The following is a 23,714-nucleotide window of genomic DNA, read 5'->3' as shown; positions in this document are numbered from 1 at the left end:
AATAATTTATAGATTCTACCATATTTTTTGCGCCATTTAACTTTCGTTATTGCAGAGCGTAGAAGCACTTTCTTTTAGCAAGTGAATCACAATTGAACTTTAAAAAATCATAAATCGAACCAATTTCTGATAATTTCTTTTAAAAAAAGGATAAGAATAATATTACCTAAATACATATCTTCCCTTCGTTCATTAACACTCAACTAACCGAACAAAACAGTCATGAGAAAAGAATAAACCGTACTTGTGCAAACTTTTGAGCAGACAACTTTTGAAAATTAAAAACATCCTAGTACTGATATTACCTCTCCGATCACACCACTGACAACTGAAGCCGTTAAAAACAATTTTGCCGACAAAAAGGTTTTTCTCGAAAATCCAACTTTGAATACAGACATATTAAAACATGGTATCTGAGATAAGTCAGTTAGCCAACAAAAACCTTTGAGAAAATGAGCATATCAGCAAACCAGCTCAAAAATAAGGCAAAACTGATCCAGAACAAAAATCCAGTATCCGACTAAAACACTTACTAAGACAAGTGCAAAAATCGTTGCTTAAAAATTACTTGACCAGTACCAGTACTCTCAGAACCAATAAAATTTAATTGACTAAACTATTAGTAAATTAATCATTTATCTACAAAAGCATAAAATTGTTAGTAGAAGCATTGGGCTATTTCAGTAAAATAATTTTGTAAAGATTCAGTTGAAATTAGCTATCAGAAGAACACGAATCGACTGTCATTGAACTGTGCAGCGGGTCAACCTGAAGTCGACTGTAGTGAATGTCGTCTGCGCCTTGAACGACATAAGAAGGAGCATAGTAGCAAACTTGGTACAGAATAGCTATGTCTACTGTACATTGCAGGCTAGAGCAAATGTAGAATTGACTAGGCGTGTTCCTCGTAAAGTAATACAAAGTTTTGAAAATGTCGCCACATAACATCATAACTACCATTTTCACAGATAGCCCCAGTGTCGATTTTCTTTCGAAGTTGCGTATCAGCTGGGGTAGCAGAAGTGAGGCCTCCATGCATAGAGCAACAAAACCAAGGGTGTGAACAAAGAGTTCTGATTGGATAAAAAGGTTTGTGAGGAATGCTAAAAATGCAGTAAGAATAGCCAGAAAAATTAGATAATCTGAAAAGTAAGACCACTGCCAGAAATAATCCCAGTCCATGTCAGAAAATCTCTTTCTTCTTTGTTTTGAAGAAACCAGCGTGGTATTTAATCGACATCTAACGCACAGCTCTTGCATTGCTAACATCCCAATTGTTACGAATATGCTCTGCAGCAAAAGAGGAGTCTCGAATCTGACAGCGAACCAAAAACAGAGGCGCAAAATATTGGAACAAATTAGAATTAGACATACATGTGTACTGAAACCTTCTGCGTTACCCGTTTTCTGGATCTGAAGATATTGTGGAATGAACACTACCACTCCGCCAATTACCATTCCAAATATGGCAAGGCACTTGAAAATATGGGCAAGGAAGGCGATTGATGACATACTCAGTGGAACCAACGATAGCAGGGACTGAGGCACTATAGACTGACTGATATGGAACGAGGGTACATTAGACACCGTCTCCGCAAGTTCGTGTTGCGGAAAAATAGGGGCCACTTTCGGATGAACAAAAAGGTTTCGATTGGAGTTGCTTTCAATAGAATTTAGAGGTGAATCTTTTTTGAAAACGGACATTCACTTAATGTAGCATAGTTTTTCTGAAATGAAACGGAACAGGCCATTTTCAACACAAAGTATATAACTGGCGAGAATGGATCTACTGATAAGCCAGTCAGAAAGCCAAATGATCATAGGGCAAAAGAGCCAATGTGTTAGGCATTGCTTTAAACATGTTAGTGAAAATAAAGTTCCTTGTACATATATACGGAAAAACAGCAAAGTTAAGGCCACCGTAAAAAGACGCGGGAATCCACAACGCTTCCGATTTCAAAATTTAAACGATAAAAATAATTTTGATTTTACACAAAACTAAAATAAACAGATCACCAAAACTACTGGGTTTCAGATCTTTGTGAGCAAAACTTTAAAATGGCCGACAGCATACAACTGCTCTTTTCATATTTAAAAACATTTGAAACAGTTTCAATTGCAAAATCACCAAATTCATCAATGAAAACATAAATAAGATTCATAATCCAGCGTAATAATTCAGACTTTTTTCTCAATTTAATCTTAAGTTAAATTTTAAGAAATCAGCAATATTGGCATGAGAGGCCACCTATGCATCCGCTGGTCCCGTCAACGGTAAACAGAAGGTCAATGATATTAAAGTAACCGAGGTTACAGTCAGGAGTCCCTTCATCACGTATTCCAGTCAAAAACCTTGGAAGTTTCTAGTTGTGGAAGTGATAATGATATAAAAAAGTTGATGATAAGTTTTGATGTCCTTACAATTAAACTCGATACGTGTTACGTTTCTTTAATAAGAACACGCAACTCGACACGAGATAATATAATATAGAAATAAAGAAATTTTTGTTAAAAAGTAAATTTCAAACGTTTTCGCAACTATGTGCATCGTCAGGATTTTTACAATAAACAACTCTAAATGACGATAAAACATCAATTTACAAATGTTATTTACAATAAATCACATACAATTTGGTTCTAAACCATCATGATAAAAAATTAGCCAATCACAGTTGACCTCTAAATTACTATTAAGATTAAAATACTTTTAACCTCTAAAATTAATTAAACATTTTAAAATTAATTTGTCTGGAAGTTTCTGAGTCATAATTTCGATTTAGACATGTACGTTTTGAATAAAAAACCAAAAATATTTTGGGACTAAATTTTCAGTGTTAACTCCCTGCTCCTAAACTCATCGCGCGTGTTCAAGCCCGGTTTCTCTTTCCTGATATGTATTGCCTCTAGTGTTAGCAATTTTGTTTGGTTGTTTGACCTATCTATAATTTCCCAACTAAGATCTGCGCTATTTCCCTCAAGTTGGCATTGCTGAAGGTGGAGGCCTACCGGTGAGGCTGCTTTCTTATGTTCCTCAATTCTAGTGGTCAAATGTCGAACACGCAACTGAAAATTAGTTAACACTGAAAATTTAGTCCCAAAATATTTTTGATTTTTTATTCAAAACGTACATGTCTAAATCGAAATTATGACTCAGAAACTTCCAGACAAATTAATTTTAACATGTTTAATTAATTTTAGAGGTTAAAAGTATTTTAATCTTAATAGTAATTTAGAGGTCAACTGTGATTGGCTAATTTTTTATCATGATGGTTTAGAACCAAATTGTATGTGATTTATTGTAAATAACATTTGTAATTTGATGTTTTATCGTCATTTAGAGTTGTTTATTGTAAAAATCCTGACGATGCACATAGTTGCGAAAACGTTTGAAATTTACTTTTTTTGCAAAAATTTCTTCAATTTTACTTGTAAATTCTTGATAAACCAAAAAGCGAAGAGCTTGAAATTCCAACTGTTTTCCCATTAAAGGGCCAGTATAAAAATTTTTAATGATTTTCATCAATGTAATGAGAATTTTTATATCTGTTTTTTTTATCGATACGTAAAAAATGGCCGATTTTTATTTGAGTTACCGAAATGTTTCATATTGTAGCAGCTAGCTCCCTGTTCCACAGCATCAACACCCTTAACACAGGGGAAAAAAAGCAATACGAGAGCCTTGTTACAGCAATTCCTGGCCTATCCCTTAATAACAACTTGCTGAACCAAGGAAAGAACCTCCGACGACTACTGGAAGACAGTCCACTGAAAGAGAAAAAAGTGGTTGTGTGGCACGACGTGGTGAACAACACCATTAGCAGCCACAGAACAAACAACTATCGCCCAGCCGGTGTCGAGGAGCTGACAAACTATTTGAAGACGAAGAAGCAGCAGATATTGGCGATCGTTTATTGCAGAAGGGAAGGAACGCCCGACTTGTTAGGTCAGCTTCTCGGCACAGGGGTGCTCATTATTCCAGCTACAAAACGACTACTTTCCAAGAGCAAGCAAAACAACCCGGAGCAGCTCAAGGAATATTTGAAGCTGCACCAGAGTGCTGATTTGGAGCTGAAATCTCTGCGATTGGTAGTGGCACACAAAGAAAGGCTGTCAGAGCTGATTGGCAATATCAAGGGCAAACAACAGAGACCATCACAGACAAGGAGGAAGGCGAAAGCAAGACGTGAGCAGAAGCTGAGGGCAGAAGAAGTGTCTGCGCTTCAAAGACAGGGGTGAGAAGAGTGTGATTTGTTTTGCTTTGTGCCTTGTGAGTTTCATTACTCGTGGCCTGCAAAACAATGACCACAGTACTTTTGCCTGCAGTTTGGCTCAGACAAATTTTGAAAAGGAAACTAACTTGGAAAATTGTGTTAGACAAATTTGAAATTCTTTCAAAAAGTTCAAGTATCTGTACATAGACTGAAGTTTCTGAGAAAATGTCTGAAAAACGATCTAATACCGGACTGTCTGAAAAATGATCTAATACCGGATAATTTTCAATTGAAACTACTAAGGACTGAAACTTCTAGGGCAAATGAGGATAGGAAAAGGTACGAGGAGATGCTAAGGAAAGCAAGATCACTGGTGCAAAAAGAAATTGACAAACAGTGGTGGGCATCCATTTTCCGATTCGTGAGGCGTCAAGTTGAGGCAAGCTTAAAGACAACATCAGAAAACCATAGAAAAAAGTTAGAAAAACTGTCCGAGAGACAAGATAAACCTCTTGGGGGGAGAAATGAGCGATCAGTTAAGGTACTTGATAATATTGAACTGCCTGAATGGGTATATGAAGTGCTATCAATGGGCCCCAAGCATCCAATTAGAGACAAATTTAACGAAACACATTTTTTGGCGGATATCGACATTTTCCCCTCACAAATGAAAAATCAAAAAACATCTGGTGAAACGTTATGTGAAATAGAAGCCGCGGCAAAGGCATATGCAAAAAACGTACGGCAAACCCCAAGAGACAAAGCCGTTGAAAAAACGAGGAAATATCTCAAAGATAATGGGTTAATGGCTGTGCCTTTTGATAAGGGGGTTGGTTTTTGCATAATGAGGAAACAAACATATGAATCAAAGCTGGAATCCTTGTTGCAATCTGCTCAGTTTGTGAAAAAAGATGCAACCACTGATGAGGTCATACTGAAAATTGAGAAAGAACTTAACAAAGAATTACTAGCCATGAACAAAAGAGACGAGATAAGTGATCAGTTATATTCTAAGATGAGATCAACAGGGGGGCAACCCGCCCGTTTGTACGGTTTAGCTAAGGTACACAATGATGAGACACCCCTACGACCTGTACTATCACTTCCCGGCAGCTCGTATGAGAATCTTAACAAAATGCTTGCAAAGTTTTTTGACAACATCGATGGAGCAAATATAGAAACCAATACTAAAGAGGCTAGAGAAAAAATAGAAAACATTGCTCTAGATCCGGATGAAACCATAATATCTCTTGATGTGAAAAGTTTGTACACCAACGTTCCCCTGAAGGAGGCAATTGAAATTGCTTTACAGAAGCTGTACAGCCAGGAGTCTCCTCCTGAAATTCAAAGAGCAACCATGAAAAGGCTTTTGAATATGGCGGTCAGCAAAGTATATTTCAAGTGTAATGATTCATGGTATGTACAAGTTGATGGTTTAGCAATGGGCGCGTCCCTCGCTGTAATTCTGGCAAACTTATGGCTGAAAGAATACGAATTTGCTCTACGACAACAAATACCGGTGGGAACGGGGGTACAGCAAATTAATGACAAAAACGGCTTGTGCCCATGTTGCAGCAGGAAAGTCACGTATAGATCAAAGGGGGTTGAATGCGAGAGTTGCCGAAACTGGTATCATCTAAAATGCGGAAAAATATCCGATGACGTATACGCATCAATAACCGAGATAGTCTGGTACTGTGAAAGCTGCTGCCGAGCTAAGAACAAGGAGAAGGATACTCCCCAGGTGAAATTGTTCCTCAGGTATGTGGATGACATTGTTAGAACAGTCAGAGGGGAGCCGAGTTGTCTTCTCGATGTCGCCAATTCTCTTCATCCAAATTTGCAGTTCACTCTAGAGAAAACTAATTCGGAGGGGATTTTGCCGTTCCTGGATTTGAACATTAATGTATCGCAGGATAGGCGTGTAACTTGCAGTTGGTATCAAAAACCAACAGATACAGGGACTATACTGAACTATAGAAGCTGCGCCCCAACTCAGTATAAGCGTAGTGTTATCCAAGGCACTGTACACAGGGTTTTTAGGAGTACATCTAGCTGGGAGCAGTTTGATAAGGCTATGGAAACTAATAGGGCGCAATGGCTGACAAATCTGTACCCGGAAAATTGGTCCGCAAAGGTGGCTTCAGACGCCTTGTGCAAGATCATCGAGGGTAAAGGCAAGCCCCTGGATAGTGACAGGGGTTTGTCAGTTCAATCACCAAAGGATGAGAAGCCCCCAATGCTGATGGTGCAATATAGAGGTAACCAGAGCCAATATTTTGCTAACAGGTTACGAAAATTAACGAACGTTCAAGTGGTTTTCACCACAAGAAAACTACAATCATGTTTACCATCACTGAAGTCAGCATTTTCTAATGACCTCAAGTCAAGAGTGGTTTATAAACTGTCATGTAGTGGATGCACTTCCACCTATGTCGGACAAACTGTTCGACATTTGACCACTAGAATTGAGGAACATAAGAAAGCAGACTCACCGGTAGGCCTCCACCTTCAGCAATGCAAACTTGAGGGAAATAGCGCAGATCTTAGTTGGGAAATTATAGATAGGTCAAACAACCAAACAAAATTGCTAACACTAGAGGCAATACATATCAGGAAAGAGAAACCGGGCTTGAACACGCGCGATGAGTTTAGGAGCAGGGAGTTAACACTGAAAATTTAGTCCCAAAATATTTTTGGTTTTTTATTCAAAATATAGAAATATAATTGTGTTACAAATAAAAAAACATTAAGACGTTTTCGTCTTAATGTTAAAAAATTTTCGTTTTAATTTTAAAAATTGACATCATCAGTATTCTAAAAAATAACAAAACATCGCATGATTAAAAATGTGGAAAAAAAATCAATGTAAAACAATTGAAATTCAAAGCAGCAAATAAAATACAAGATAATAAAAAATAGTTAGCGTAGAATGCTAAAACAATGAACATTACAACTACAGTGTCAACTGCCGTTGCCGGTACTCCTCTCGCGCATTCAGTGCCGGTTTCAGAGTTTTGTCATTTGGTGTTCCGAGCACGCAAGCGGCGTTCGCAATCTGTATTGCCAGGGAGATTCTCTGTTTTAAAAAGCTGCCCGCTCTGTCTGTTTTAAAAAGCTGCCTGCTCTGAGACATACCCCCGTCGACTATTTCATACTTAAAAAAATATTCACTGTTCCGACCATTGAAAATGGGGAGAAATTTTGTATTCGGGTGAGCTTTAATTCTTTCTATTTCTTTTCCACGCAAAATCAGGCACCAAAAAATCAACAGACTGGTTTGAATGACATATTTTATTTACACCCTTAGTCGTGATTCGAACCACATTAAATTTCAAATTTTTTTTACCCGTGTCGAGAAAAACCAGTTTGAAATTTCTGATTTTTCGTCTTATTTCGAGCGAATAACAAGAACGGTAGTCTTAATTCAACTGCATAAAAGCTTACAATAAATAAATTAAATCGTAAATATTTAATTATACATAATCAACGTTAGTTTTCTTTGAATATTTTAGCGGCTTTTTGAAATCATAATTTTCAAAAATTCCAAACTCAATTTCAACTTATTTATATACTATGACTTTCGAAAAGAGGTAATCTCCAATTTCTTGTTCAGCTCCTTTTATCACACGGCTCCGAAAAAACCGACAAAAATTTGATAAAATTTGCTGTAATTTTTTAAGACTATGGTCAGAACATTCTGTACCCTGTCCACAATAGCGGGCTATCCTTGTTTGATAATTAAATTAAATTGAACACTTTCAACAACTTGAAGAGATTTTTGATATGTTGTAAGTTTCAAACGTTTTCGCAACTATCTGCATCGTCAGGACTGTTACAAATAACTAATCTAAATGACAATAAAACATCAATTTACAAATGTTATTTACAAAAATTCACCTAGCTTTTGGTTCTAAACCATCATGTTAAACAATTAGCCAATTACTGTTGACTTCTAAAAGTACAATTTCGATTAAAATAATTCTAACCTCTAAAATTCTTTGAACTGTTTTTAACTAATTTGCCTGCTCAGTTTTTGTTGCAATCTGCTCAGTTTTTGAAAAAATAGGCAGGCAATGATGAGGTTATACTGAAAAATGAGAAGCAACTTAACAAAGAATGACTTGCCATGAACAAAAAAGACGAGAAAAGTGGTCAGTTTAGCTAAGGTACACAAGGCTGAGACACCCCTACGACCAGTACTACAACTTCCGTGCAGCTCGTATAAGAATGTTAACAAAACGCTTGCAAATTTTTTTGGCAATATCGATGGAGCCGAAATAGAAACCAATTGTGGCATTCGACCAGAATGTACGAAAATGCAGTTTCGCAATCGAATTTTTATCGATCAAAAAAAGAACATCGAACTGGGAAGATTGATTATTTTAATGAATTAGCGACGTTATTTGAACGATTGGACAAATCGGGAAGGTTTAGTTTTGACTGACATGCTAATTTTTAAAATTTCGTTTTGGACGTGAACGAAACGTAACCTTTCATTATTTCGCACACACTGAAATGGCGAAAACACAACAAAAATAGTCGCAGTGGAAACAACTACGAGAAAACGACAACAGATTGAAATTGTAATTAGAGATTGTCAGGAACCATTCCGGGTTGTAACGATTCTGCTGCTACAATCGTTACAACGTAGAACCCGAGAAAAAGGAAGGGTGTTGGAACGGCGTGTCTAGCCTTGCGGAAAAAAATAGGAGTGCTACTTCCCCGGATTCCAGAATCCGGAGGGTTCTCGAGCTCAGAACTCAAACTGTTTTATATAAAATTTTAGTTTCCTGGTCATGCCTTGAGTTGAATTTAATTAACATCCAGATTCATTTTCAGAGAATGAGAAGCTAGGAGTGACGGAAAGAGTTGATCCATCTTCGATGGAGATGATGATTTTTATCTACTGAACAAATACAATATTATTATAATAAATGGTAGTAGCCCTGTTTTTAGGAGTGACCTCGTGGTCTGGGAATACTGAGACCCAGCCATGAGCTCAGTGTTTTTTCATATAATTAAGTTAATTTGAGCACTCTGGTCGAAGCCGGAAAGAAGTAACGTTTTGCCGACCCGATGTTAGGAAAACAACCAAAAGAACTGGCTTTGGCAGAGACGGTGAAAAGCATGCAGAGCTGAATTTGGACGCTAGCCAGTCGTTTTAGAAACTAGCGTCATTTTTCGTCGATATGTACTTTCGGGCGAATGTTACAAATACTAAAAATGCCAGAGAAACAATTGAAAACATTGCTCTAGATCCGGATGAAACCATAATATCTCTTGAATTGAAAAATTTGTACAATTATGTTCCCCTGAAGGAAGCAATTGAAGTTGCTTTACAGAAGCTGTACAGCCAGGAGTCTCTTCCTGAAATTCAAAGAGCAACCATGAAAAATGACGGTCAACACAGTGTCAATGATTTATGACGGTCAATGATTTATTGTATGGGCAAATTGATGGTCTAGCAATGGGCGCTTCCCTCGCTGTAAATTTGACAAACCTATGGCTGAAAGAGTACGAGTTTGCTCTAAGTCAAGAAATGCCGGTGGAGACTGAGATACAGCCAATGAATGACAAAAACGGTTGCGCCCATGTTGCCGCAGCAAAGTCACTTGTAGATCAAAGGGGGTTGAATCCAAGAGTTGCAAAAACTGTTATCATCTAAAATGCGTAAAAATATTCCAATAATGTGTAGGCATCAATAACCGAGATATTTTGGTAGTGTGAAAGCTGCTGTCGCGCTAATAGCAAGGAGAAGGATACATCACAATTAACATTGTTGCTCAGATATGTGAATGACATCGTTAGAACAGTCAGAGAAGAGCCGAGTTGTGTTCTCGATGCGCCAATTTTTTTCTTCCAAATCTGCAGTTCACTCAAGATGAAACTAATTTAGAGGGGAATTTGCCGCTCCTGGATTTGAACATAAATGTATCGCAGGCAGGGTTATCCTGCAATTGGTGTCAAAAAACAACAGATACTGGGACTATACTGACTTTAGAAGCTGAGCCCCAATTCAGTACAAGCGTAGTGTTATCCACGGCACTGTACACAGATTCTTTAGGAATATATCTAACTGGGAGCAATTTGAGAAGGCTATGAAAACTAATAAGGCGCAATGGCTGACAAATCAGTAACCTGAAAATTGGTCCGCAAAAGTTACGGCAGACGCCCTGTGCAAAATCATCGAGGATGAGGGCAAGTCCATGGATAGTGAAAAGAGTTCGTCAACTCAATTACCAAAGGATGTGAAGCCCCCAGTGCTGATGATGCAATTTAGAGGTAACCACAGCCAAAATTTTGCAAGCAGTTTACGAAATTGAACCAACGCTCAAGCGGTTTTTACCACAAGAAAAATAAGATCATGTCTACCTTCACTAAAGTCAGCATTTTCTAATCACCTCAAGCAAGAGTGGTTGAAAAACTGTTATGCAGTGGATGCACTTCCACCTATGTCGGTCAAACTTTTCGGCATTTGACCACTAGAATTGAGGAACATAAAAAAATAGACTCACCGGTAGGATTCCACCTTCAGCAATGCAATCTTGAGGGAAAAAGCGCAGACCTTAGTTGGAAAAATATAGATAGGTCAAACAACCAAACAAAACTGTTAACACTATAGGCAATACAGATCAGGAAAAAAACCGGGCTTGAACAAGCGCGATGAGTTTAAGAGCGAGGAATAAGAACTGAAATTTTAGTCCCAAAATTTTGTTGGTTTTTTGATTAAAACGTACATGACTAAATCAAAAACATGAATAAAAAAATTCCAGACAAATGGGATAAAATGGTTTAATTACATTAAGAGATTTAAAAAATTTTCAATTTTTAAATAGTAATTTTAGAAGTCAACTGTGATTGGCTAAATATTTGCAAAGATAAATATTTGCAAAGATTGGCTAAAAACGCTGCAAAGATGAATACTGTACGTTTCATAGTGGAAAAACTTCGGATTGATTTCATTCTAACACAATTGTCGCAGAGAAGCTATGTCAAAAACTTGAATTTATCAAGGGCGAAGAATGTTGTAACCGGCATAGATTTCTTTCATTTACAGCCAAGATTTGAAACCAATAAGAAGAATAAATTTGTGGAAATTAAATGAAATAGAAATCCAAATCAAGAGCAGCGAGGCAGTAAGAAAGAAGATAAAAAACAAAGTAACTGGAAATTTTTTAATATAACACTTCTACAAAAAGTACACAAAGGTTGGAGATGGAGAAAAGTTTTTAGATTTTGATTGAAAACTCACGTCTGACCAAACTGAAGTCTCGCAGTGACAAAGCTACTTCTCAATTCTCTTCACTGAAACAAATCTGTTGGAAACTGAAGATATCCTCCCAGTCTCTGACCCACCGGAGACAGTTTTTATGCATGAAGTAACACTACCACTGAGAGAGAAGAAAAATAGGAAAAACTAAGAACCAACAGAGCTCACTTCGAACATGATAAAAAACTGCCCGAGATTGGGGACTTGCTGGACTTTTTCAAGTTCTTAAGGAAGCCAGGGACTGTCGTCTAATCCTCTCCGACTGGAACGAAGATGAAATGTTACTTTATAGGAAAAGAAATGCGACCTTTTAGAAGTTTGATTCTATAGAAGCATTCAATTACTGGAACAGTCAATTGAATTTTTCAAACAAAAATCTAGAAAAACGTCTGAGATAATTTTTAGAGCAGATGACAAGCACGTTGGCTTTATGGGAAATTTTTCAATGCCGTTTTTTAATTTTGACTAAAAAAAACTCTCTGCGGAAAAAAACCTTTCGCATCACATTTTGTTGATTTCAAAAAAGCTTTAGACCTCGTTGCCAAAGAATTGATTCCATGGAGTTTGAGTCAAGAAATGTTTCCCGAAGAACTCGAAAGACTAAAACTCAAAAGCAAAAGTTTGCCGGCCCCAATAAGACAGTGATTAGTTCTAAATTAGAGTAGGCATGTATCATGGATCGCACTTAGGCTTTTTGTTATTTATAATAGCAAGGGAGAGGCTGCAACAAACTATCCTTTCATGGTATCATGAAAAATCTATATGCAGATGACTTTGTGATATCCGCTGAAACGGAATACCAGTCTGTTGAGAGTTTTAAAACAAAGAACAAGTCTTCGCAAAATAGCGGCTTAAAAATCAGCGTGGATAGAATGAGGCAGTTAATTTCTGGCCAAAAGCCTTTTCCTAAGAAAAACGGATAACATCATCTGATCGTTTTTCGAAGAGAGTTGGCGTTATTTTAATACGCTGCAATTCGAGTAACCAATGGGTGCAGAAAAAATGCACTAGTTTGGGCAAAAACTGTAAGCTTAAAAATAATTATGTTTGTTCAAGATGCAAGAAAGTTTTCAATAATCACTCAAATGAGAAGTTACTCTACGGATTAATCAATTTGAAACCCTGAGTACTGTCAAAGAGGTCTTGTATCTGGGTGATATGATTACCGTTGAGAGTGACGCAATACATGCATCATCAGTGAAGATTGCAGCTTGCTGGTTTAAATGGCGACAAAAGTATCTCTGCTGCTAGATGAAGATTTTGACTTGATTACAAGATGTCATATCTACGGAGCTTGCTTCCGGCCATTTGTGATGTAGGGATGGGTGACCTGAACACAGATCAACGAAAAATAAAACTCTCGTGAGAGTGCTGATATGAAAGCCTTGGGTGGTATTACTGGAGTCACCTATGAAGACAGATTTACCAACAAAGCAGTAATTAAAATGGCAGGTCCTTTTGATCTGACCAAGCTACAAGTGCAGTCGCGGCTACATAGGTATGGCCAAGTTAAACAACGAGAAAATAACTCTCGCTAAAATCAACAGACCATGTTTCAGTCCCAGGGAAAAGACCAGCTGGAAGGCCTAAAAAGGCTGCATCAATTGTGTTAACTGATTCTTGAATACTTTAGGCCTTAACTCCACAAACTGCCCTGATTTTATGGCATGGTTAATTGCGTAATTTTCCGCAACAATTTAGACGAACTTTATAAATTAAAAGAATCTATAGATAAAACTTGCCCCATTCACGATCAATTATATTTTTCAGACTCAGAAACAACTTCAAATTCATCAAAAAGAGGAAAAAGAAGAATAAAAAAGCAATATAAACACAAACCAGTACACTTGTATAATTGGAATCAACCAATTAGACACATCGATAATTACCTATTAACAGTCATTAAACGAAAAAGTGAGCCAAACACACACTCCAAGTGAAGATAGTCCAGACGATGACGATATCTACCCCTTCTTAGTAGATGCACCCGATAATAGAGGACAACATGATCTTTGCAAGAACTTTCTCCTAAATTTGTTTGAACCCGGAATTAGCCCATGTAAAACAGAGTTCCCAGATGTAAAAATAAAAAGACAGATTTTTGATCACTATCTGAAAAATATATGTAACTTAACACAACAATACGGAATCTACACCATAGAATTCAGCTCACCAAACCCGAATCACCGCAAATATGTAATTCAAACAGACGATCTTGATTTAGAATTTTCAAAAGTATTCTCAGAATATATAAAAAGCATACAATATCATGACTCACAAAGAGCAAACTCCATATTTACTAATGAAGTTTTTGCAATAATATATAGTTATATTTCATTATTAGAAAACGAAAACCCAATCCCGCATATCTCACCGAATGAGACATCCAAACATATAAAGGTACGACATGAAATTACACTATTCTCAACTTTTCTACATATAATTAAAGAAAATTTCACTAAAGATGAAGTTTCACAACATACAAAACATGACTTACAAAAAATTTTGGCATGCTTTATAATAGATTATTTCACACATAATATAGATTTAATTTCACAAGCTAGAAAAAATTTCAGACCCCAAAAATCAAACGATGATACCGCCATCACAGAACAATCAGACTACGTTTGGGACCCCGAATGGTGTCACCATGCATTCATAAATATCCCACAATCAATCTCAAGTCAGGCAATAAGTACAATATCTTATGTAAGAGATTATGTAAGGGTAATACCATTATCCATTGATGCAACACCATTAAACTACAATACATTTTTACCCGATACGCGAAATAATAGTTTAAAATCGACCGCCATACACAATGAAAACCTTAATGGAACTAGGAACCTCACTCAAAATGATATTCAAACACCATCACACTTCACAAATGAAGAAATCGTCCAAACAACAACAACTACACAACAAAGTATTTCACCGATACGTCCAAATTTAACAACACCAAGAAATACAAACACTTCACTAGCATAGGTAACCTTACAATCAACCGTTAAACCTTCGGTTGCTCCAAAATATCCACAAATAGATTATCAAACATATAGACCCATGACAATACCGTCAAAAACACACAGAACATTCAAAAGAAACACTTTTGCAGAACAAAATTATAATTACACACATTCATCAAAAACAAACTATCCCCCACGAAAAAATAATAATAATCAGATAAGATCTCAATATTGGGATAATCCAATGACAACAACCAACTCAGTAAATTTTCAAACTAATTCACATCCTCCACAGGATCGTAGTGAAAATTACCCATTCTTTCAACAGAATAAAAATAAAATACAAGCATCTCATCAAACGGATTATCTATCCTCTGATGATGATTATTTACAACCAGATATATTTGCACCATACACTCAAGAATATCGTGGACAAAGAGTGCAGAAACCATATACAAATCATAGAATTTTTTCTCCACACCCAATAGATACACAAAATCAACAACCAATACAAATACAAAACCCAATTAATACACAATCTTTTCAACCAATTCAGCCACAAAACCCAATGATCACACACTCGTATCAACCAACACAAATGCAAAATGAAATACCACTCCCATATTACCTTCAACAACACGAAATAACAAAAAATCAACTTTCAAATTTTTCACAAATGCCAAATGCCGCAGAATCATTACAAATGACAATGAATCCATACCTTATGGGTGGATCATCAATAACATCAAACAAACCATTAATGGTATTCACAGGAACAGACCCTGAATATTCTGTTGAAGATTATTTAAATGCAGTAACAGCAAATTTAATTTTAAATATAGGACCTGAACCAATTAATACGCCACTACATCAAAATTGGATACATCGCCGCACAGCGTTGATACAGACAACCTTAGACGGCGCAGCCCAAAAATGGTTTTCAGTATTGCCTATAGAAATAAAATCAAATTGGAAAAGATTTACACAAGAATTTTCAAAAATGTTTGACTCCGAAAGAAATAAACAACAACAAAGAGTTTTATGTAATGAAATTCGCAGATTACCAAATGAAACCATCAAACAATTAGCAGTACGTATCGAAACACTAGTTCGAAAAGCATATTCATTAAATACACACGACTATAAAAACACAAAAATGACAGAAATCTTAATGATGACCTTAACACCTCAATTAAGGAAAATAGCGATAAAAAAGAGAGCATCCCATCCCTCCTCAATTCGAGAGCCCGATTTAGATTTTCGAAAACTAGTAGACAAACTAGAGCAAGCGGAAATCACAATGAAACTTGAAGAAACAGAAAATCTGAAATTACAATATGTTAACCGAATTGAAACAAATACCACAAATATCAACAATATACAGGATTCAGATACAGACCTCGTTGAAAAAATCACTGAAATACTCAATATTTATGAAAAACACCCAAAATTTAAAGGCAAACCATCTTTCAAAAAATGGTGTAATTATTGCCGACGATACGGACATAGTATTTCTGAATGTAGACAAAAACAACAGGATAATCAAAACAAACCTCAAAAATATAAAGAACCAAGTAATTCATTCTATCAATACATGAAGAAAGATCAAAATCTACCAAACAAAAATGTATACAGCAACAACAGTTCAGGAAAACCACTTCCGAACAATACCAATTACACGAGAACCCAATCACCATATAACTCAAGTTATAGAGGAAGATCACCAGAACGAAGAAATACACAAAATTCGTCACAAAATCATTACAATAGACCGAATGGTCGAAATAACTACTCCAGATCAAATTCAAATACAACACAATTTGTTTCTAGATCTAATTCCCAATCAAGGAATAAATACTATCCAAACAATCAGTCACGAAACTCATCATATAATAGAAATAGGAACTACTCCAATAATCGAAATAGAAGTTATTCAAACAACCGAAACCAGAATTACCCGAACAATCGATCCAGGAATAACTCATATAACAGATCAAACTATAACAGAACCAACAATAATTATCAAAACAGATCACGAAATAATTCACAAAATCGACATTCAAGCTACAATAATCGTTATAGAAATTATTCCCAATCACCACACAGAAATAATAGCCATTATATTAATTCTAACAATCGCCACAGAAGTAGTACACCTAAACATCAAAGACATATTAATCAAGTACAATCAAATCCAGAAACAACATCAGACCCCCCAGGTATTGATGTCACAGTAAATGGCAAACTACTACTAAATCAAATAAACTGTGGATCATCAGATTCAGAAAGTGATACAGAAAACACTATCTCCATAAATATGATAGCAGTCGAAAATGACTACGAACCTATTATATATGAACAACCTTTTTCATCACACATATATGAAAATCAATTAGAACTCCTTCACAATTATTATATTGAACCCATCCATTCCACACAAACGGCACAAGAAACTAACGAAATCAACACTACAAATCAATCCAATGAAAATGACGAAACAAAATGCTTGAATGCAAATCACATCTATCAAAATATACAAAAAGAACAACCCAAAGAAAAAATTTGGACAATACCATTTCTTTTAGAAAGTCCAAGAAACAAAGAATTTCAACCACCAGATCTTGAAATTGATTTTTTAATTGATTCAGGAGTAGAATCAAACATAATAAACATTCCCATATGGAATGAGATAAAAACATTACACCCAAAACTAACACCTCTTGAAACCTCCAGTAAACTAGCAACAGCACAAGGATCAACATTGGTAAACTATGGAAAAATTCAATTATTTCTTCTCCCCACAAGAACAATAGAGCAAAATAAAATTTTAAATAAACCATTTAAACAAATATTTCATATCACTGATATTAAACACAATATCATTGGAATACCATTTATCTCTAAATATATACCAACAATCAACATCTTGAATAGTAAAATACTAATCAAAGATAAATACACAAAAACAAAAGACACATCCCTAACATTTTTTCAAAAATTAAATAAACAACCACCATTCTTTTCAAAATTTTATCCAATATATAACCAACAAAGAAAACACCTGAAACCACTATCAGGAAACATATATAATTTTTCAATAAAACAAGTTCACCAATATGATAAAAATAAAATAAACAACAACTCTATATGTCAGACTTTGAATTCAAACTATTCATAAATTTTTCAAAATCACAATTTCATCCATAAAATATTTGAAAAACTCGAATTCAGATATTATTTCGTTACATGTATACAATAATACACCCTATCAAGTAACATTACCTTTAGGACTTTTGGGATATTGCGAAACCAACGCTACGATATCACCAGTACACGAAAAAGCATACCGCGTAAATAATATACTCCAATTATTAGATATTTGTCAATCCACAATTCTTAATGAAGAACTATCCATAAATAATATAATAAGTAATGAAAAAAGAAATACAGATTATTTCACAAAAACCCCATATTTCAAACCTACATTCAACATAAAACACTATACAGAGGATCAACAGAAATTTTTAACAATGTTTAACTTCCAACATTCACAAATAACACAAGACGAATTTGATAAGTTAGCCAAACAGCTAATAAAATATCCATCAGTCTATGCAACATCCAAATTTGGTGTTGGCAAAATTAGTTCATCACTACATCTCCCATTAAAACCTGACGCAGTTTTCAAAAAACAAAGAGCAAGTAAAGTACCAATTCATTTACACGATAAAGTGAACAGATTACTTGATATTTTAGAACAATACAAAATTATATCACCGGTAAACAAAGAAGAACAACCAAAAGGTAACACATTTATCAACCCTGTTATCATCCTAGCAAAAGGAGAATCATTAAAAATAGTTCTAGACGCTAGATATCTGAATTCACTAATAGACGAATCAAAATGCAATTGGCCTATTGAACCAATACAAGTTATTTTAACAAAAATAAACGGAAAATACTTTACAACCGCAGATATGAATAGTGCATATAATCAAATGCCACTAGATGAACAATCGCGACGCTTAACACAATTTGTTATTGGAAATCAGCAATATGAATTCAACCGCCTATTCTATGGAATATCCATAGGACCAGCAGCATTTTCAGCTTTTATGAGTAAAATTTTTAGACCACTAATACTAAAGAAAAACGCAATCACCTATCTAGACGATGTTTTTATGCAATCACAGACAAAAGAAGAAATGTTTAATGTTTTAGAACATTATCACAAAATACTTCAGAACGAAAATCTGAAGGCCGCCCCCGATAAATCACACTTCTTTTTAACAAGAGTTAAATTCTTAGGACACAATATAGAAAAAAAAAATCACTCCATTAAAATCACGCATTGATGCTATTCAAAAGCTCCAACCACCAACAAACGAAAAGAAAATCGAAGAATTCCTTGGAATATTAAATTTTTTAAGCAAATATGTCTATAAAATGCAATTATACCTAAGACCATTCTATAATATACTTAGACAACAAAATAATTTTGAATGGAACACAGAACATCAAGCACGATTTGAAGAAATTAAAAAACTCTTAACTGAACAAATTTCGAATACAATTCCAGATCCAAATCAACCATTCTATGCAATGTGCGATGCTTCGAATTTTGGCATCGGCGCAGCATTATTACAATCACACAATGGCACAAACAAAATGAATCTTATATCAGCAAATTCTCGATTATTCACTCAAGCAGAGCTACGACTCTCAACTCTAATGAGAGAATGTACAGCCATAATATATACACTAACAGAGTATGAATTTCTGATACTTGGATCAAAACATCCAACAGTTCTATTCACAGATCACAAACCAATCATTTTTCTCTTTACACAAAAATCTAATCCAAATCACCGAGTTTATAGATTTCAATTAATTCTAATGAAATTCCCAAACTTACATATAGTTTGGACAGCAGGAAAAAATCTTGCATTACCAGACACTTTAAGTCGAAATACACCACCTGAATTACTTACACGTAAAACTACAGTTGAAATACCCAAAAATATAAAATTTTACCTTGCAGAAAACGAAACATCACCCCGACTAGAATGCAAATATGCAGTAAAAACTGACGTTGAACAATCACAAATAAATAATCTACAACACTTCCCACTTAATTTAGATTGCCAAAATAACCACTACGAAGTTGATCTACTTGGAACATCAACTATTAAACCAATTCCATATTCACAATGGATAAAAAATAACACCCAACAAAAAAGAGTAAAACAACACCCGCATAAAAAAGACCTTTTTCCATTAATTGAAAAAGAAAATCTAACTGATAAAATAAATTTATCAGGACCACAAACAAACGATTCAAAATACACAATAAATCAAGTTTTTGACCTCCATGACCCACTTGATACAATTCCTTTATCTAAATTAGAAATAGAAAACATTTTTCTCCCCCCAAAAGATAAAATTACAATTAATACCTTGAAACAATATCAAAATCTTGACCCAATAATTAGACAACTAAAATCATGGCACAAATATAAAACTAAACCCGTAAAGGCAGATACAACAATATTAGGAAATAAAACACTCCTTCGATATTTTCGAAAATTTAATAATACAACAATTAATGAAAACACAGACCTTCTAGAATACCAATTAAATGAATCTACAGTTCCCTGTCTCCCTTTAAGTATGATTCTCATAGCTTTTAATATCTCACATACACAAAACATTAAAGGACACTCTGGATCAGAGAAAACATATTCAAATTTCATACAAAACTTTTATTTTCCAAATGCACCAATTGGATAAAAGTACTATGCAATGATTGTATAGTATGTCAGCTAAATAAACCTTATCCAAATCAAAAACAAATAGCACAAAAACAAGACTTTAAAGGACAAAGTTTGTACTTCAACCACCGTATTTCATTTGATACAAAAGGACCAATTTCACCATCATCCGAAGGAAACTCCTACATTATGGTAATTGTTGACGCATTTACACATTATGTAGCACTTAACCCAGTACCACATTGTAACGCTTATTACGCTTATACAACACTTTATGAACACTGGATAGCCAAATTCGGACTACCAGAAATTTTAGTTACAGACAACGGTACGGAATTCATAAATAATGAAATCATCACACTATGTCATTTATATAACATCAAACACAAACCACGTACATCTCACGCACCTTGGACAAACGGCTTAGTCGAAGGTATGAACCGTTCATTACAAGAATATCTTAGATGTATCATCAATGGAAATGATACAAAATATACCGAATGGTCAGCAGATGTAAAACTATTTCCCTTAGCATATAATTCACAAATCACGACAACTCTACGAATGTCACCATATGAAATGGTTTTTAATCAAAAGCCACGCAAACCAATTATGTTTACAGCAAACTCTCATAAAAATGCACAAAGTCATTGTCAACCGACCAAAGACTCAATTTGTTATAACCTACCTTTACACACGCACTATGAAGATCATTTTCATCATCCACAAATTCTTAAATTAGCCTCCGGTACACACACCAAATGGATTTTAAACAGAGATAAAAAACACAATGAAATTTACCAAAAAGTAACAAAAAAGTTGTTACAAAGGCAAAACATTGTATAGCCAAATTCGGACTACCAGAAATTTTAGTTACAGACAACGGTACGGAATTCATAAATAATGAAATCATCACACTATGTCATTTATATAACATCAAACACAAACCACGTACATCTCACGCACCTTGGACAAACGGCTTAGTCGAAGGTATGAACCGTTCATTACAAGAATATCTTAGATGTATCATCAATGGAAATGATACAAAATATACCGAATGGTCAGCAGATGTAAAACTATTTCCCTTAGCATATAATTCACAAATCACGACAACTCTACGAATGTCACCATATGAAATGGTTTTTAATCAAAAGCCACGCAAACCAATTATGTTTACAGCAAACTCTCATAAAAATGCACAAAGTCATTGTCAACCGACCAAAGACTCAATTTGTTATAACCTACCTTTACACACGCACTATGAAGATCATTTTCATCATCCACAAATTCTTAAATTAGCCTCCGGTACACACACCAAATGGATTTTAAACAGAGATAAAAAACACAATGAAATTTACCAAAAAGTAACAAAAAAGTTGTTACAAAGGCAAAACATTAATGAACAAATAAATTCACGCTTTACACCAGCCTCCGATTTAAAAATTGGAACATTTGTTTTAATACCCAATTTTAACACTCAAAAAGGAATTTCTAAAAAATTACAACCCCTTCGTAGAGGACCATACCAAATAATTGCCAAACCCACTGATGTCACATATAAAATCACCGACTCAGATAAAAAAGAAATTGTTCAACATCGAAACAATCTATTACCTTATTACCCAAAAGAATACGCACTACGCGAACTAACTCAATTATATTCTTTCACAGTTTTAAAAGTTATTCAAAATAACCCACATACGGAGAATAAAACAAAGGAACAACATGACATTCATCTCGAAAACCAAAATAAAAAATCAACTACAACGAAAAACAAAACAAAATAGCTAGATCAAAATATACCTCAAAAAGAAAGAAAAAATAGAAAATTGACAGAAAAAATAATACCCCAAGAACAAATTGACAAATCAGAACATAGAGAGTCATCACGACTTAGAAATCAACCACGTAAAAACTATAAAACATTCATCCCACAATCTAAAATATTAAAGAAAGTCGAATTTCAAAAGCAGCTTTAATTTTATATTTCATAATCTTTGCACCTCTGAAATATTTTGAACTTTCATTTTTCAAAAAAACATGCTGACAAACACGTAGCGACACTAGTTCATAATTAGCCAATAGGATTCATCCAATCCGTCACCTTCTCTAACTCTAGCACAAATCAACTAGACGAACGATATTAAACTCCAGGCATATCTATAACTATAACTTTGCGACCTCCAGGTCAAAAATAAGCAAACCACTCCAACTTGACAACTAAAATAAAAATCACCATAATATCATAACCCTCCCTTATCTAATAACCCAAAAATCAACAATATTTCCCCAACTCAGACCTCAAATACCACCCAAAACAAATATGTTAAATTAGCCTAAAGTAAAAGAACGACCGTTTTAATTAGCCTAAAGTATAAAAATCTCAAAAATACCCCAGATCATTTGAAAAATAAAAATAAAGAAAAAGAAGACCTCCCGATCACCATAAAATTTGCCCCCAACAATTTTTCACAAAACTCAACCCACTTGTCAAAAAACCAATAAATAATTCGACCACACTTGAAAATTGCCTCAAACACCAAAAAATATTCGATCGAGAAGCCAATTCTTAAATGCTCTTCTCTCGACCAGTCAACATAATTCTTAACATTCTCATAAACTTTTTAACGATATTTAAACTTTTAATCATATTTCTTTTTGATACCTTTGAATCTTTTGTAATAATCTTAATCATTTTTTGCAATATTTTTTAAATTTTCTATTCCCTATTTGAACTATATCTCCAACTTTCGAAAGCTATTGACTATATCCACAGGTACGATTCACAAAACTTATCTAATTGATACGAACCATTTTTAGTAGAACAGATATTTTTTTACTATTTGTAATTTTTATAACATTTCTATCATCCCTCATCTTGACAATATGCAAATGTATAAAGAAAGCAATCATCACATTCGCCCTAGCAACAATCCTCCTAATTCTTTTTCTAGAAGAATACTATAATAAACATAAATTTTTCCACTAAAAGAATAAACAAAAAACCATCAAAAATTGCTAACCAACAATCACACAGTCAGTCTTCACCGACATCATCCCAAGATAACCCAACACCACCTTCAACTACCCAAAACCCCCAAACATCCACACGAATTTCCTTTCAAGATAACCCATATACCTTTGAAGAACGACACGCTCGTTTATCTGAACCACTAGAACCAGTTCAACGACAAGCTGCTTTAAGTGAACCAATATATAACTTATACCCAACACTACCACAAGAATTAGGTAGAATACGAAATCTTAGTCAAAATCAAAATACAGTCGAAATAAATAGACAAATTATACATCCTCGACGAAACAGAAATTTTCAAACCCCCCGAGTTCATTTTGATATACCTCAATCCCCATCACAAACTACTCCAGAAAACCCCATTGGTATATTACCAGAAACCCCTACGCTTCTTTCACAACGTAGCACCTCAAGCCTACCCTCAGATTACTTAGGTTCAACACCAACATCTGAACAAAT

At 34.9% G+C, this 23,714-nt stretch overlaps 2 protein-coding genes across 2 annotated transcripts in view; one reads left to right on the top strand and one right to left on the bottom strand.

Moving 5' to 3' along the window:
- LOC134847846 (ankyrin-1-like) overlaps positions 1-23,714 on the top strand; it is a 287,174-nt gene that overhangs the window by 30,494 nt on the left and 232,966 nt on the right. The gene's annotated exons all lie outside the window — the stretch shown is intronic.
- LOC134848107 (solute carrier family 66 member 2-like) lies at positions 654-1,723 on the bottom strand. Its single transcript, XM_063865454.1, has one exon. The coding sequence runs from the start codon at positions 1,702-1,704 to the stop codon at positions 715-717; it is 990 nt and encodes a 329-aa protein (XP_063721524.1). The 5' UTR covers positions 1,705-1,723; the 3' UTR covers positions 654-714.

This window comes from Symsagittifera roscoffensis, chromosome 6 (genome assembly GCF_963678635.1).
Source record: "Symsagittifera roscoffensis chromosome 6, txSymRosc1.1, whole genome shotgun sequence".
NCBI classification, from domain to species: Eukaryota; Metazoa; Xenacoelomorpha; order Acoela; family Convolutidae; genus Symsagittifera; species Symsagittifera roscoffensis.
The sequence above is the reverse complement of the archived record's forward strand: the minus strand, read 5'-3'. Positions and strand labels throughout refer to the sequence as shown.

Bases quoted from the DNA above. Each gene is read 5' to 3' on its own strand.
- LOC134848107 (XM_063865454.1), bottom strand. From the start codon at position 1,704: ATGTCCGTTTTCAAAAAAGATTCACCTCTAAATTCTATTGAAAGCAAC.